General features: G+C 39.0%; 1 protein-coding gene across 1 annotated transcript in view; it reads left to right on the forward strand.

Moving 5' to 3' along the window:
• The window catches only part of pth1r (parathyroid hormone 1 receptor), a 45,971-nt gene that overhangs the window by 14,937 nt on the left and 12,726 nt on the right, over positions 1–18,308 (forward strand). Inside the window, exons 2-6 of the mRNA XM_058068816.1 lie at positions 6,697–6,799; positions 12,848–12,958; positions 14,284–14,408; positions 16,231–16,325; positions 17,819–18,005. Coding sequence (XP_057924799.1) covers positions 6,697–6,799; positions 12,848–12,958; positions 14,284–14,408; positions 16,231–16,325; positions 17,819–18,005 — 621 coding nt within the window. The remainder of the gene's footprint in view (positions 1–6,696; positions 6,800–12,847; positions 12,959–14,283; positions 14,409–16,230; positions 16,326–17,818; positions 18,006–18,308) is intronic.

Consider the following 18,308-nt stretch of genomic DNA (forward strand, 5'->3'; position numbering starts at 1 on the left):
CAATGTTGGCCGATGGTGTAAAGAATGGCAAATGACCAAAACAAGTACATTAAACAAACATCTAACTGTATGCCCATAAAAGGCAGGCTTTACAGCAAGCGGGGTAAATATTTTATATATGTTTTTTTTTTATCTTCCACGTGATGAAGTGTGATCTGGAAAGGAAAGGATCTGGAATATTTACCCCAAAAATCTCATCCTTGCTGACAGATGGGCCAACGGAGACTAATCAAACGTTGGAAGTCGCCAAAAACGCCTCAGCAAGAATGTTTGTCTATGCCGTGCAGTTTCCTGGCAAGGTTTTTATTATTTGTGAGATTTAATTAGAGGGTGATCAGGCTGTCAAACAGTCTGCTTTTCGGATGTTCTGTTACATGTTTAGGTAAATCACACATCCTGTATTTTATTGCAGTTTTGGGCTTTTTTCCTGATTTTTCCAAATAATGCCCCAATTCAATTGTTCACCATCTCCTTTTGTTAACGTTAATAACCGTGGGTCAAAAAACATTGGCTGCTACCTCCTGATGTTGTTTTTTTTAATTAACAGTCGCTATTTGAAGTTTGAAGTATCATGAATAATTCAGCATCAAGCATTTTTACTGACCTCTGCATGCACTTTAAAATGTGATTTGTGTTTCACACGTGCTCTTGAACTCATCAGCGACATTCATGCTGACTGACAGTTTGCTTCTTACCTCTATTACAACACTGGTTCTGTTCCTGCTGTGCATTATTAGTAGTTGTTAATAAATGACCAAAGAAATATACTTTTTCACTTTCTAAGACACTTGAAATTATTACATTTTCAAAAAATGACCTGATATCGTTTATCATGGCGAATTGGTTCACGATAAGTGCATTTCCGTAAAGTATGATTCAATAGTAATACGCTGATTTTTTTCATAGTTAGAGCATAGCAACTGATACTGTTACTATTCGTTAGAAATTTCCCAGTTTTTCAATGTTTAATGCGAACGGCGAATTGTCCGACTTTGTATGACAGTCAGTGTTGACAACTTAGCGATTTTGTTGCTAGATCTGGTAACATTCCAACCCGTTACTGCGCTTCAATCAAACTACGGTGTGGGCTGAGGGTCAAACAGGAGGTGCGCACATTAATCGTGTGTCAAAAAAATCAACGTTGTTAAAAGAAACTTACGTTAATGCGTCATTTATGCGATAACTTTGACAGCCCTAGACTAATAATAGACCATAGTCTATCACATAATAGGGATTGATACAATTTTCTATTGATTAATACATTAATAATAAAACACAATATAGTAAGGGAGTGATAATCTAACTGGAATATTAGAGGGACGACTGTAAGGCTATTCTCTGGAGAGGAAACACAGTAAAATATTAATAAAAATTTCCAAATGTTAATCTACCTTAACTCAACTAAAGCAAGTGAGGCCTCTAAATAGTGGTGTTATTATTTTTGTATCAGAGATTTTACATGTTAATGAAATATGACAATAATCACTTGTTGATCTTGGCACTGCTCTTTAAACGTCAATACTGCTTTAGTTGTTTCCCTTTAAATATTATTTGTCTGTAATTTGATTCTATTTCTAACTTATTACACAAAAGCAAGATGTAGGATTCATTATGTTCTGTTCTTGGATCCGTGTACATGTTTTGTTTCATGCCTTGTGAGGAAAATGTACCATGCAAGCAAGCGCCAGACTTTGACTCTCATATTCTCTGTGGCGAAGTTCAGGAAATGACTTTGGTTAACCACAAGTTGCTTGAAGAGCAAAGAAAAAAGTGACATGTATTCAAAAATAAATGCACAGTTGCCCCAATCAGGACTCATGGTATTGTATTTGGCGGCCTTGTGAGTCCCTTCACGAATGGAAGATTTTCTTAATAAAAATGTGTTGAATAAAGAGCATTTGTTGCACAAATAATTTCAGCATTCCGTGACCAAATGCCCACTGGCTGTGATGGCGTGCGCAGTATACAGTAATACTCTCAGTCCTAAATAAGCTCTCTCAATATTGCTCTAATAGAGAGCTGCAGTTTAAATCATGAAACCACAGTTTGCGCAGTGAAATAGAAACTTGTGGTTTATTCAAGTGGCGTTTGTATTCTAGCGTCCCGGTGATGAAAAAACATTTATTTACATGGAGCGTTTTTTTTTCTTCCAATTTTCGTTTGGCCGTGCTCTGAAAGGCACAAAAAGAATACTGTGTTTTTAAATGAAACACGGTAAATAAGAATGTGGATGTTTCTCCGTGTGAGCAACGTGTTTACACTGTTGGTTTGGACTGAGGCCAGAGGAGGAAGACTTTTCAGAAATAATCATGTGGGGAAGGTTCCCCCGGTTGTAAATTATGTGAGTGAAGAAAGAATTCAATTTTGGATTAGAATCACAATGATAATCAACTTTATTGGCCAAGTATGCTTAGTTAAATTAGCTCTCACAAACACAACACTTAATAAATAAATAATTAAAATGTTAGATTAACATATGCAAAAGCGCTAATAATATAATGACAGTGCAATTCAAGTAAGTGGGTGTGTGATGAATAGACAGTACTTCTCTGCCATGCAGGCCAATTTTGCCCAGTGGAGTTATGAACAGTGTTCATAAAGGTCAGTTTTTATGTTATGCTTTTTCTATTATGCTTTTTCTACTTTTCTGACCTATAAATGTACTTAGAAAGTTGTATTCTCGTGTTAAACGAAGCAAATGTTTCAGATCATGAGGATTGCACATTTGGAAGTGAGCCCTGAAAGAAGATTAGGTTGGCTCTGAACGCTCGGTTCCAGGGAGCTTTTTCTAACACTGCCTCTCTGTGACATCACAGGGAGTGGGTCTTTCTTTATATGGGTATGCGCTGTAAGCCAGATACGCTCTAGGGCTGCCCTTCCCACAGTTCTGCTTCGCTCTGTTCACGGTTGTTAGCAATGGCTTCCAGGTAGTATCCAGGTAGAAGTGGTTGGAGTTGGTGATGCCCAGCAAGAGAAAAATATCTGTGAACGGGATTTCACATGGCACTGTTTTTGTGAACAGGAACAGAAAATATCCGCCTGTTGCTGAAACCAGGAGCAACGTGCTTTCGCCGTGAAAGGTGCTTTAATGTCGCACACACGTGCCTGCACTGTGTAAACGCAGACCTACGTTACCAAAGGTTTTATTCATTTATTATCAACTCCTATACCCACAGAATTAGAAAGTGCGGTTCGGCTGTAGTCTGGAAGTACTGGGGAGTGTGAACAATCACAGAGAAGTGGCCGTGCTCAGTGGATTAAATTAAAACAGACCATTTTGGAAATCCAAAGAAAAACAGCTGGAAAAGGAACAGATTCTGAAGGATCTAGAAAAGCTTCTGTGGTGGTTATTGTGTGGAGCTGCTCTATAGGAATCCACAACTCAATACAAAGAGCAGAAAAATGAGTATAACTTAACTGAGACAAGTGAGGCCTGCAGTACTGTGGATGTTATGTTGGGGTCTTCAGGGGCGGATTCAGTCATTTGGGGTCTCAAGGTAAAGCTTGCACATCCTGGGGGGGGGGGGGGGGGGGGGGGGGGGCTTCCACATCCTTTTTTTTATATTTGTGAATATGTGAGTATGTAAGTTAGCCTTTTTAAAAATCTGTCCACTTAATTTGCTAATTACATAAACCCTGTTTACACAACCCCCCCAAAAAGATTTGAAATAAGTCTGTATATGAGAAAATTATCCGATTACCTGAACTATATAAAGCCCTTAAAATCCTCCTGGGGGGTTATTATTACCTAACAAGTGAATAATCTAAATGCTTTCACTGTAATTGATGGTAATTAACTATAATTATTTGATTGAAGAACATTAAGGGACAATCAATATAGTTTACCACTTTAATACTCACTACTCACTACTACTAAATGTGCTAACAGTGTCAAAGCATTATACAAGTCAAAAATCATTTAGTATGTAGTTTAAATGTGTGACAAACAAGCAAGAAAAGCTTTTTATTTTTAAATTGTGCCCTTTTTCTTTTTTTTTGCTGAGTTTACTTTATTGATTCATTTTCTATCGCTTATCCTCATGAGAGGGCGTGCTGGAGCCTATCCCAACTGACTTCAGGCGAGACTGGTCACCAGCCAATCACAGGGCACATATAGACAAACAACCATTCACACTCACATTCATACCTATGGACAATTTGGAGTCGCCAATTAACCTAGCATGTTTTTGGAATGTGGGAGGAAACCGGAGTACCCGGAGAAAACCCACGCATGCACGGGGAGAACATGCAAACTCCACACAGAGATGTACCCGAGGCTGAAATCGAACTCAGGTCTCCTCGCCGTGAGGCCTGAGCGCTAACCTCTCAGCCTGGTTTACTTTAATTATTTAATTTTATTTCTACCCTGGGCCAGTAATAAATGAGCAATATGACGCTGTATCTCATTTGGAAGTCTTTACTGGTGACTAATGCACATCCACTGCCGAAGAACTCATTTATTCCCTTTCAAAGTAGGGAATAATGATAAAGACAACATTTTACAAACGAGCTCGTCTTGCCATTTCTGTAGCAAGCCTCTCACTTCTATAGTCGGAGAGGAAAAAAACCGGAGACAAGGTCCCATGAAGCCTCCTGTGGAATATTCTATATTGACTTACGGTCGCACAGCCAAAAGGTAGCATCTATCCTTGTTTGCCTGTGGTTGGAGATGTTAGTCCATGTGCGGTTGTTTACAGTGTGCACAGTGTTAGCGTGTTCGGCTCCTCCACAGACTGGCCGTTTTTATTTCCAGGCTGAAAATAGTCAAAAATGGGGGTGCGACTGACGTATTGTGGTTTTGTGTGCAGCGAGGCCACTCACTAAATTAGGGGCCGGGGTTTCGCATTCATTTGGTCGCAGTGGAAACAATGCTTGCTTACACTTTCATTCTTAAAATGTTTCCTTGTCAGCAGCCTTTCAAGCTTCTTGTCTTCTATTTGAAGATATAAAGAAAATGAGGGTCATAACTTTACGATTTAAGTACATGTTGTTCCACCATATATGTTGTTCATATTGTGTGTAGTTCAAGAACAACATGTTATTCAACATCATGTGGAACAATTAACTGAAGATGAATCCACCAAGAGCGATGTTGCCTAAAATTAATTCCTCTGGCGTGTGTACCGTCAGGGGCACGTTTTAATCTTGTATCACCACTCATCATTAACCATTATGCCAGTAGCAACATGCTACTAACATGCATTAGCATCTGTGGTGTATGCATTGAAATGCATTGCACAAACAGGCGCTTTTATAGGTTACAATAAAGCTGTTTTGTTCTTCTATGGTTATCATTACACATTCTCTTTGTGGTGGCATCACAAAAATCACTATTGAGCATCATTATCTCCGCAAAAGGCAGGCAAGTTTATTTATAGCACCATTCTGACACAAGGTAAGTCAAAGTGCTTTACAGAAAAGAAGGGTAAGATCACTTCATAAAATCATTCCATAAAAACATAGACTCATTCTAAAAATATTAAACGCAATTCCCTAAATGAAGTCATAAAACAAAGCAAAACCCCCCTAAATAATTGAAAATAAACACGATTCTTTCAGTCGCCAGCCAATCACAGGGCACATATGGACAAACAACCATTCACACTCACATTCATACCTATGGACAATTTGGGGTCGCCAATTAACCTAGCATGTTTTTGGAATGTGGGAGGAAACCGGAGTACCCGGAGAAAACCCACACATGCACGGGTAGAACATGCAAACACCACACAAAGATGGCCGAGGGTGGAATCGAACTCGGGTCTCCTAGCTGTGAGGCCTGCATGCTAACCGCTCGGCAGCCGGTGCTGGACTAATATGGTCATGTTTTCTGGTTCTAGTCAGGACTCGAGGAGCAGCATTCTGGATATACGGCAGCTTTTTTACAGCTTGTTTAGTGAGCCTAGTGAGAAATCCATTACAGTAGTCTCTCCGTCAAATTAGTCAAATCCGGCTTAGACACATTTTTGAAAACAACTAAGCTGCAAAGGATTCCAGATTAATAAATGTAATATTTCTGTAGTTAAACAACGAAAACCTATTTATTTATTTTGTAAATATAGTTTTGACCATTATTAGAGCCCTCAAGATGTAAAATAATACCCCTATAGTCACCTTCACACTTGTTTTACCAATGTGATAGACATAATAATCAAAAATAAGCAATCTTATACATAAATAAATACGAAATACTCACAGTAGCCTTGACAGCATACTTCCTGGTGACTGTTGTGTCAACAATGTAACATTACTGACACATAGACACCACTGTGCAATACTACTCTTCTGCCAGTGTTTATGGTTAAGGACAGACTCATGATGCACTTCACTGCTGTTAGCACTCAGCTAACAGTCAACTCTAACTGGCTGATGGCACACACGTCACTTCACAGAACTTACAACAAGTCACAGATACTGTATTATACTTCATAACATGTCTTTTGAATACCTTTTGTTTGGATTCATTTAGCCACTTTTATGCTTGAAAATGCTTAATTTATGCCACAAATGCATCACATTTGTTTAGTTAAAAAATAAACAACTAATAATATTCAACCAAAAAAACAGTGATAATTTATAAATCCATCAATTTTGTGAAAAACCCCAATAGAACACTCTAGTGGGGGATGACTGCACTTCAAAGCGAATGCAACTGCTGGTTGTTCATGGACTTCATTTGTTTTATTTTTCTTGCAGGCACATGCAGACGATGTCCTCACTAAAGAGGAGCAGATTGCACTGCTGTTCAAAGCCAAGCGAAAGTGTGAAAGCCTCATCAAGTCAAGGCACAAAGTTCCTGGTAAGTAGTAGTACAGGATGTATTAGTGTGGGAACTTATACCCACTGTAAATGACTCACAGTACACAAAACACACTTCGTAGCAGCATATCATTTCATATGAAATATTCGTACAAATGACATTTTCAATTCGGACAAACAATAGAATGAAATGCAGTGACCATCAACAGGAAGTCACTCTTCAATATCTTTGCCCAGTAGTGTGTCAACGATGTTGAGCGTGGGAGTTTCCTATTGTTCCCTTCAATAACAATCATTTCAACCCGAATAAGCCACACATTGCTCACAATATTTATTACACTTGATTAGTTTTCCACTAGAGTGATTAATCTGTGGCTTTATTGACTTGCAAATGTCTCAGGCTGTCAGAGACCGAGGGATATCGAGACATTTTATACAGCTTAATGGTTTTACTGAGCCGAGCAGGCTTTGCTATCGGGGATGCTTCCAGATCAGGCATTCAAGTGGGGGTGAAGACTTGGTCATTGTTATAGTATGTGGCATATAGCAAATGTAGGAAATGTGCCAGGCACTGTGTTTACATACAAAGGACTTCATGAACACATACAACAAGGTCTACTCGGGACGGGGATGACCAAACAGCAGCAGCTTGTTGAGGACCCACATTGTAGCACTTTCCCATGCATTCATTTATGGTCACCCGCCACGGGTACATTTGGACAGCCACAGATAGATTTGGCACTGCTTTTCTTTTCAAGATTTGGTGGATACTTCCCCTTGAATGATTTGTGTTTTTTGACCAGTACTACAGTTTCAGAGCCTTTGAGATTGAGTGGTCTGGCACTGGACTGGTACTGTACATGTACTGTACATAGGGCAAAACACGCAGGAGTTTCACACCAACAGCTAAGGAGAGCCACAAAAGTGCATGCAGTAGTTATGATGCTTTATATCAGGGGTCTCAAACTCAATTTACTTGGGGGCCACTGGAGCTAGGGTCTAGGCGAGACTGGGCCGCATCAGGTTTTCCAAAAAAAAAACAAAAAAAAAACGCATTTATTAAAAACAGAAAAATGAATAAACTTTGCTTTGGTTTCGATTTTCTACAAGAAAAGCTCTGATAAAACATTCCACTGTTCTCAAATATTGTAATTTTTATTTTTCTGCACAAAATAAGATGAAACATAAATAAACAAAAACGGCAAATAATAAAAAGTTTGAGACCACTGCTTTTATATGTTTTTTTGCCATATAATAACAAATTACATCAGGGGGTTGTCTACAGCCACAGAGCAGCAAGACATGAAAAATTGCTTTTGTATTAATTTGTAGTTACCTGCGGTCCTGCCAGGGGGCGATAATTTGCATAATTATGGATACCTAAAAGAACACGCTAATCCAGCTTCATTGTGGTTTTCTGTCACTTGATTGTTTACAGAGATATTTGGGATTATCACAGCCAAACCGATATTATTTCCCTCTTGTTCCAAGCGAATGTGGTCATGATGATTTTGCCCATGTAACTGAAACCTGTAATTAACAGTGTTTGCTTCCAGGAAATGAACACAAAAGCTTTTGTCTGTCGCCTGCGGGGTTCCCAAATTTTGGTTTTGATGACTAGCCAAGAATTTAGAAAATATAACTCGTCACGTCTCATATTTATTTATTTCAGAGTGTATTTAAGAGGATGGCCAGAGATGCTAATGCATAGCAGAGGAGCCAATGAAAGCATTAGCTGGCGTTTGTGGGTGTTTTGCTCATCTGTCCACCATTCTGCATAATCCGTCCTGAGGGGTCAGTGTGACTGCAAGGCTTAGTGTACACTTCAGCAGCCGCCTGCCAGCACATTTGGACTGTTACGTCATTCATTTACGACAAAAAAAAGTCCAGCTTTTTAAACAAATGAATTGCATCAGCTAGAGATGAATCAATGAGTCCACTGAGATAATAAGTAAATATACATCTTTGGCCCGATCAGACAATACAGCTCATTTAAAGACATTACATAGCGCTATGGAAGAAAGGATACAAAATTTGCAATTATGTATACATGCAATGCAACATTTGTGCTTTAAATGGAAGTTTACTTCTATTGTGATGCTTTTGTGCTGTTCATTGACCTCTTTTGCTAGGTTACTCATGCTTGTTCAGTCTAATACAGTTAAAGAGTCCATGATTAATATTTTACCTGATTAATGAAACATACGTTCCCGGTGTTGTTGACTTCATATGGATGGATAAGCACATAACATATGTTCCCATTTCTGCTTGGTTAAAGTCCCTTTTTCGCCTTTAATGGCCTGTTGGGATTCTGCACCATAGAATACTCATGTCTGAGCGTGCTCCTCTCAAAGGCGTTTGCCGGTTTACAAAATACTGCAACATTCCTGATTAAAATAAAATCAACTTCAGATATTTACCATTTTAACACTTCAATATATAATCAAAATGTATTCAATATTAAGATATTCTATTACTATATAATATAAATGCATTTAATTTAACATGAAGCCAATTAAATCTATAATTAAAATATAAATATAAAATATATTCAATTGTTAATTAATTAATTAAATTAAATACTATTATTTTTTTCTCTGAAAAAATATTCATTTAATGTATATTTTATATATTTATATATTTTATAGATTTTTGTATATTACAGGATCAATTTAATAGATAATTACAATATTAATAATATAACTATTTAATTTATTGCCAATGAATACTGTCTTTTTTAAATAAGGATTATGTCCTGTTTTAATCACACACCCACATACTTAAATTACAGTTATTATATTATTATCCCTTTACACATCTCATTGTTACTCTTGAATTACTGCTTCATTATTTATTTATTTCTGAAGGGGAAGTTACATCCCGACGTAAGTGTTCCTACATGCGAAAATGGGGAAAATTGCAATACACACATACATAGCTGCCTTATTTAGCTTGGACCTCCTTGGTGGAGGTAAAAACCAGCGTTAGCGATGAACAAACTTTGGACATGTGACCCTGAAACACTTTCTGCTTTATTTCAACATTCTAACTTAATATGTTTTTGTTATTTGTGCTTAAAATACATGTGAGACAAGGTTCTCTTTGAGGGGAAACACGCTGAGGTTGTCATGGGGGAGGACAGTGGAGGGATGTGGGATCGATGCCCCAGACCTCGCTGAGTGAAAAATAGCTCAGACCCCAAGACTGTGGTCTGTGTATAGAATAACATCATCAGGAAAAACGTGGAGTCTATGTTTTGACATCTGCAGGTCATAATTAAGATAAGCTGTGGGTGTTTAACAAGAGAGATAGAGAGAGAGAGAGAGAGAGAGAGAGAGAGGCCCATTTGCATCACTAATACTGGACTTCCCTTGGAGCCTCCTTTTTGTTTGAATTGTGGTGCAGTCATTTACAGAAAAGCATACCATACCGTACCATATGTACATGTGTCTGTGTCATTTAGGCATGTGGTGTGGAAGTGGTCCTATAGTAACAGCTCTGGAAGTGTGGTCGGCTGAGGGGGCTATTTCATTTTGGTGACAGACAAATACAAACCATGCCGCCTTTACAGGTCTGATTGCAGCAATGAGAACTTAACTGATTCACTGGAGAGAAAGCGTCATTTCACTTTTATGCGTAGCTGGATATTAGCGGTCAGTAAAGCTGGGCAGATGCTTTTAATAATACTACAACGCAAATGCCAAACCATATGGAAGGTTCTTGCCCAAAATCTGGGGGTGGGGGACATTGCTCATGCTATGCAGTTAAAAATAAGTGCCAGTAGCACTGGTCTCCTCACTACTGTTGAAGTTCGCTTGAGCAAAGCACCCAACCCTGTCAAACTCACTGGGTTTAGGTTACTCTCGGGTAGTCCTACCATAGGACAGTACAAGGGGACAGACACAGAGAGTGAGAAAAAAATACACAAGACAATACCTGCTGGAATCTGATTTTAGAACCTGGGGATAAATGCAGAGGAAAGCAATAGTAAGTAAGTAAATAAGCTTTATTTCTATAGCGCTTTTCACAGACAAAGTCACAAAGCGCTTCATTCATTCATTCATTCATTCATTTTCTACCGCTTTTTCCTCACAAGGGTCGCGGGGGGTGCTGGAGCCTATCCCAGCTGTCTTTGGGCGAGAGGCAGGGTACACCCTGGACTGGTCGCCAGCCAATCACAGGGCACATATAGACAAACAACCATTCACACTCACATTCATACCTATGGACAATTTGGAGTCGCCAATTAACCTAGCATGTTTTTGGAATGTGGGAGGAAACCGGAGTACCCGGAGAAAACCCACGCATGCACGGGGAGAACATGCAAACTCCACACAGAGATGGCCGAGGGTGGAATTGAACCCTGATCTCCTAGCTGTGAGGTCTGCGCGCTAACCACTAGACCGCCGTGCCGCCCCACAAAGCGCTTCACAACATAAAAATATTATGCACATATAAAATACAATCAGCAAATATGAGTCGGTATAAGTTCAAATGCTTGTCTAAACAAATAAGTCTTAAGGTCCTTTTTAAAGGCCTCCACTGAGTCTAAAGAACGCAGGTTGCTCTTGCTTTGAATGCTCCATCTCCTACATCTATCTACATCATCACTTGCAAATGCTTGGTTAAACTGACTTTTTAAGAGGGTGTGGTGAAAAATGTCCGTTAGCACCTGTGAAGAGCAGAAAAAAAACTGCACAACAACAGATCTGTCATTTTAGGTAATAATTCTGCAGAAGGGGAAGACAGTTGAAACAGACGTTGAGAGTCTTGAGAGTCGACCTCGCCAACATTGGGAGACTACCAAAAGTGAACCACTGAAGGACAGGGAGGAAACAAATAAGAGCAAATAAGAGGTGAAGGAAAAAGGGGGGAAATCCATCCAAATCCATCCATACATCCTTCTGTGAATCGGAGAACAGTAGTTGGTGCATTCAATGCATTCAAAAAAGTAGGACAAATCACAGCCCGCATTAAACAATATTTACTGTCATATTATGATTAATTTCTATGTATTTTAATGTTAAATACATTGAGTTTGCAATTTTGATTAAATGTTTTATTATCGCTCACAGCTTTACTATTGCTCTGTATTTTAGGTATTTTTCATTTGTATATTTCATGAAGTAAATGTGCATTGAGGCAAATCCTTAATAATAATCGTTTCTGATTATTCCTAAATAGGCTTTTTTACTCACAATTTAAAACCAGTATCATAAATAAACAAATATTATTTTGAGCTGACACTGTAACCAAAAAAACATGTTTCGGTATGAGAGGGCTCACTCACTCACATTTTGTATTTGCTGAACGTTTGTGGGTGAGTTTAAGAGCTAATATGCTAATAATAAAGGAAAAATAGTAATACAAAAATATGCTTGCTGGCTGTATTGTTTGAAATAGTTCCAAAATGTATATCAATTTACTTAAAATTTGATATTTTTTCGTTGCACATCAAATCGTTTACCACAAAGAGATTTCCACTAGTTATTATTGATAAAAAATAAAAAGCTTAAAAACTGCGATCAATCCCGAGTTAACTATGAACAAAAAATTTGATGAATCATTATCAAATATTTTAATCGATTCACAGCCCAAGTTAAAATAAAAAAAAAAAGATTTCCATCACAAGGAATTAGAGAGTGACTGTAGGAGACAACTGTAACAATAATATATACAAGGACCCAAATGGACAACACGCCTGCTAGTGTTTGGTTTAATTTAACAGACAGACGGGAAAAACAGGACAAAAAGTACTAATGAAAAGTACTAATGATAGCTTTAACTTTATTTATCTTTGGTTACATACAGCCTGGGAAAAACACATCACTATTCCACAGCATGTTGAGAAAGACAGAATTGTAAGTCCGAGGACAATGTATGGAAAGTGGACAAATATGTGTGCTCTCCACTTGACCCGCAAACCAATTTCTTCTTTCTGTACATTTCTGACAAGAGTGACCCGCGTTGCTTAATTACATACTGTGTGAATGCCGGCAGTAAAACACACTGCTTCTTTTGTATGTGGCCCAAAAAAATGTGCAATCCAGTACGTGATGCTATGTTGCTCTGCTTTATGTCTCCATAGATGGCTACTGTGCATCAGAATGGGATGGCATTGTGTGCTGGCCTGAAGGAGCTTCGGGAAAGCTGGTGTCCACCGCATGCCCAGAGTACATCTATGACTTCAATCATAGAGGTATGATTTTTTTTTTTATTTTTTTGCACATTTGTCACACTTAAATGTTGCAGATCATCAAACACATTTAAATATTAGTCAATGACAACACAACTGAACACAAAAGAAAGTTGTTAAATGAAACTTTTTATGATTAAGGGAGAAAAAAAAATACAAAGCTACTTCACCCTGTGTAAAAAAGCAATTTAAAAAATGAAGGCTTTGGAGTGGCCTATAGTCAAAGTCCTGACCTGAATCTTGTTGACATGCTGTGCCATGACCTTTTAATCCTCAAAAATCCTCCATTGTGTGAGTTACAATTCTACAAATCAGTGGGACAAAATTCCGCCACGACACTTGTAAGAGACTCATCGTATGTCAACGCTTGATTGCAGTTGTTGCTGCTAAGGATGGCCCATACAGTTATCAGATTGATGGGGCAATCACTTCACATGATGTAATATATTACATCATGGATCCAATGCAATGAACAGAAGCCCAGAAACCAGACTCGCCCAGAATATACCGTACCTAAATAAAGGGTATAAACTACAGTAGTCAAGAGTAGTAGTAGTCTAACAAGCCATTTTGTATTCTAGAAGTGTGTACTATGAACCAAGGGCATAAACTACAGTAGGCTAGATTGTAGGCTATACCAGGTTGGCCAAACATTTTGACTGCATAAAAATGCAGTAAAATTGCAGTACTCACTTCATCCCGAAAGGAGCATTTCACTGCCTTTTTTCCATAGAAGAAAAGCTAGCATTTATTTTTTTTTAAAGTGAAATACAATGCAAAATATTTGTATATTCTGCTGAATGAGTGATATCTATTATACACAAAAGCTCACCAGAAGGTGATCAGACTTTTACAACAAAGTATCAGAGCTTTTCCTGGAGAAGGGTAGAGTACATGTACGTCACCCAATGTTTTTGGGTTAATACAAAGAAAAAAAATTGCGACCCAGTGTACCCTGCCTCTTGCCTGATGTCAGCTGGGATAGGCTCCAGCATACCCCAATGACCCTAGTGATGATAAGGGATGATAACTCCTCATTAGGCTCACAGGGTGTCTTCGGGTGAGAGGCGGGGTACACCCTGGACTGGCCACCAGGGCACATAAAGGCAAACAACCATTCACACTCATACCCGACAATTAACCTTTTGGAATGTGGGAGGAAACCAGAGTAACCGGTGAAATCCATGGACGCACTGATAGAACGAGCAAACGAGAATCGAACCCGGGTCTTCCTGATCTCCTGACTGTGTGGCCTGCATGCTAACCAGTTCACCACACCGTGCAGTCATCTCCAGCAAGTAATTAAGTCATTTTTGCTCCATATGCAGGACGGGCTTACCGCCGCTGTGACAACAATGGAACATGGGAGCTCTCCACGGTTAACAACAAGACATGGGCCAATTACAGTGAATGTGCAAGATTCCTTTCCCATTACAACCAGAACCACGAGAAGGTAAGCGCCATTTCTCATTGTGTCGTTCGCTGACACACTTCACGGTGGTGGTATGTAATGGACCCTTTGAACATTGTCATCTAGAGTCACTTTTAATTAGAGTTTATACCCATGATGCAAGGAAGGGCAGTGATCACTGGGCAGTGTTACTCTGCAATTAGGAAAATGGCCTGTCGGACTATTGTAACCAGTGACACAGTGGTCTCAGCTCAAAACCTTGTAGTGGCTAAAAATAGAACTGAATTGAGGACGCGATGAGTCCTTTTCACACCACTGCAATAAACAATGCAACAATGAACAATGAAAAATATGAGGCTTTCTGTCAGCTCTACTGCAGATCCACCAATGATTGTTATAAAGCCTTGTAGCGGGGATTCCACTTTACCATTGGTGTTGTTCAAATGGTTCTAAAGCACATTACATTACATTTCCCGGTTATCGAAAATCTTGACAAAAAAACAAAACAAAACTGTTGCTTCAATTCAACCCTGCAGGGCAGCTTGGATTGATGCATATGGTATGTCATTTCCCAAATTCGCCTTCTAGTGCTACAAATTGAAACCATTGCAGCAGTTGTCCGTTTTGTGATTCAGTTGTTGAGCATATTCTGAGGATATAGAAGCAGCGACAAGTTTGTAAACAATCGGAAGAGATTTGCCACAGCGATAGTTTTAGGAAGCTCTAGAATCCTGATTGCCTATGATAGGCTATGATAGCCTATGAAAGAGCATTTTGTACCCACATTTATTCTACCCCACTTTCCCGTCAAAATGGATGTAGCCAAAAAATGCCTATTTTTAAAACTCTCAAGGGTGTTGATGGCTGATTTTTCTATAACTGGAATTTAAGTTCAGCTTGTTAAAAAAACAACAACACCAGAATTGGAAAAGACAGCTGTAATTTTAGAAGAATAAAGTCAAACTATTAAGAGAAAAAAAGCCATATTCTAACGAGAAAAAAGTAGCAATTTTACAAGAATAAACTCACAATGTTATCAGGAATATAATGCCATTTTAGTAGCATAGAGCTGAAATTAGGGATTGTCTTAATCAATCAGTCAACAGGTTACCATGAGCAATAAGGGGTTGCATTCATAATAAGTTTAATTCACGTGTTTATTTTTTGGGATGTGCGGGCATACTTAAATGCAGCAAGTTGTTCTAAAAGTTGCAAAGTGAGTTATAACAATATCCACTTATTGTTTTACTTTGTATTTCTGTTCATTTGTCCACACATATTTAAATCACACATACGCATACATAAACAAAGATGTTGATGTGATGTTCGTAGTGCCCATGAATGCATCTCGCAATGACAAAGTCTCGTTCCAGACTAGAGACGTGTTTGCCTGTAGAGAGGAGTTTGTTACAGTGGAACAAAGTTATGTGTATTGTAAAGAGTTCTGTGTTGTCCGTTTGTCTGTGAAGCATTGAACGCATCCACAAACGCTGTGAACACATCAGTGGTCCGCCTCTATTCATTTGAATGGTAAAGTGCAATAGTATACAGGTACATACAGCTACAGTATGTTCGTTCGTTTAGATGCTGTAGTGAAGAACTGTGCTTTGTGCATAATAAGGTCAGTCCCATTATTATGGTGTGTGCCTCTGACACATAACCACAGCATCATCTGCAACGTTACCTACAAATGTCATCACCATTGTGTGAGAACGTGCTCGCCACAGCACCGTGATGTTTATTGTTTCATTAGTGACAGATGTGCCCCTAACGGCACTCGCATCAATGAATTTCTGACGCCCAATGTTTGCTATCCAGATTGTTGACCTCGACACTGCCCTAACCAATGCCGTTCTCCCAACAGGACGTCTTCCACCGCTTGTACCTCATCTACACCGTGGGTTACTCCGTCTCCCTAGGGTCGCTCATGGTGGCGGTGGTCATCCTGGGATATTTCCGGTGGGTCAATGGCGTCTATGTAATTTTCGATGGTTCACGCCAAGCACCTCCCCAGAGTCAGGTCAGAGTCAGAAATGGAGGTTGAAGCAATTAAGAAAGAGCAAAAACAGGAAGTGAAAAGAGGTGGTACTATGAATATTAAATAGAGTGAAGAGTATACAGTATTATCATTTGTGACAACATAAAACATGCAATAGGTACTAAATGCTACCTTTGACATCAATAATAATAATAATAATAATAAGCACGTATGTATGCAAGTTTGAGTGGATGCATTTGCCTAAGTCTACTGTACTGATATATTTCAGGGCTGATTAATTCAGGTGGGAAAGATGGCAAAGGCGTCGTTTCCTCATGTTTCCACGGTAGTGACTCTCACTCCACACAGGCAATTTCAGAAGCCTTTAAGAATGCTCCCAACTGGCACTGCAAATATGTACGGCCCAAATGACTTTAATAAGTTATCCCTGGGGTCCATCTGACGCTTTGGCTCGGTGGTGCAGAAAGCACTCCAGCCACCTCGACATGTCAGCTTGAGGAGACCCCACCGCCAGCAGCGGCAGCAATACTCCTGAAGGTTTTTTTCCAACCAGGGAAAGGAGACATTTAACTTTTCACTAGGGAAATGTGGGATTGATTAGTTGTCACACACCACTTCCAATCAATAGGATGCCTTGTCAAATATTTACCTCATTAAACAGGCTGGAGAGAGGAATATAAATTCAGTTCTATTAAAAAGGGGGATATTGTTGCTTGTGTTGCCATTTACATTTATTTCGTCATACAAATCCATAATTAGGACCAATAATGGCAATGCACAACCTCTTCACAATAAATTCTCAAATTTGATTAAAAAAAATATATATCTTCTCTGGAAGGATGTCACATGTTCTCTCAAACTTTTACAACACATGCTTGCAATTTTGGTTTTATAGCCCACAAATTCCATATTTGTGTGTGGGAAGCACCACTAGATATGAAGAACGTGTTCTAATGGGTGTGGAAATCAGCTGTCTTGCATTAAGTAGTAGTAGTAGTAGTAGTAGTAGTAGTGATGATTGAAGTGAGTATATCTTCCAAATGGACAATACTATATTGTGTCAGCTTTATATATACTTTACAATAGTCAGTATAAAGCTTGTATAGATGTTTAGACGTAACTCCTATGACAATTAGTCAACTTAGTATTGGGTAAATAGCTGAAAAACACAAGTGAGTGCACTTCCCAGACCATGACACTACCACCGCCATGCTTGACTGTCGTCAAGACATAATTATCTTCCTACTCACTTGTGTTGCCAGCTGTTGAGGCAATAATGTACATCCACACTGCTATAGCTGTATTCTGACTACTCCAAAGTTACCTTCAATAGTATTATCCTATGAGAATATATCTTTTTTTAAGTTGTGGGATAATGTATATACGATATGCATGTGTGTAAGTGCCAAACTGACAGGAACTAACCATCCTACCTTGTTGTCTTTTTGGACAGACGATTGCACTGCACCAGGAACTATATACACATGCATCTCTTCGTGTCCTACATGCTGAGAGCTGTAAGCATTTTCGTGAAGGATGTGGTGCTCTATTCGGGATCCGCCTTGGAAGTGGAGGAGCGTGTCACAGTAGAAGACCTCAAATCCATCACTGAAGCTCCCCCGTCCAACAAAGCCCACTTTGTAAGTACAGTACATTCGTATTATCAGTGTGGTTGTGTGTTGGCATCACATTTGTTGTGTACACCAGTAGAGAGAGGTGTGAAGCATAGTGAGCCTTCTAAGAGGATGTGGTCTTTTTTTTTTTTTGCAATGTCTCACCTGCCTTTTCCACGGCTGGAGCAAATAAACTTTTTTTTGCCAGCATGCCAAGCATTTACTAGGCTTGGCTTTTCCCCTTTCTCCTGTCAAACTGCAGTTTAAACTGTGTGCTTTTTCACGCATGTGTGAATATGCAAGCTAATACCTGCATTCACTAGGTACTTG

The sequence above is a fragment of the Doryrhamphus excisus genome, chromosome 3, assembly GCF_030265055.1.
Source record: "Doryrhamphus excisus isolate RoL2022-K1 chromosome 3, RoL_Dexc_1.0, whole genome shotgun sequence".
Lineage (NCBI taxonomy): Eukaryota > Metazoa > Chordata > Actinopteri > Syngnathiformes > Syngnathidae > Doryrhamphus > Doryrhamphus excisus.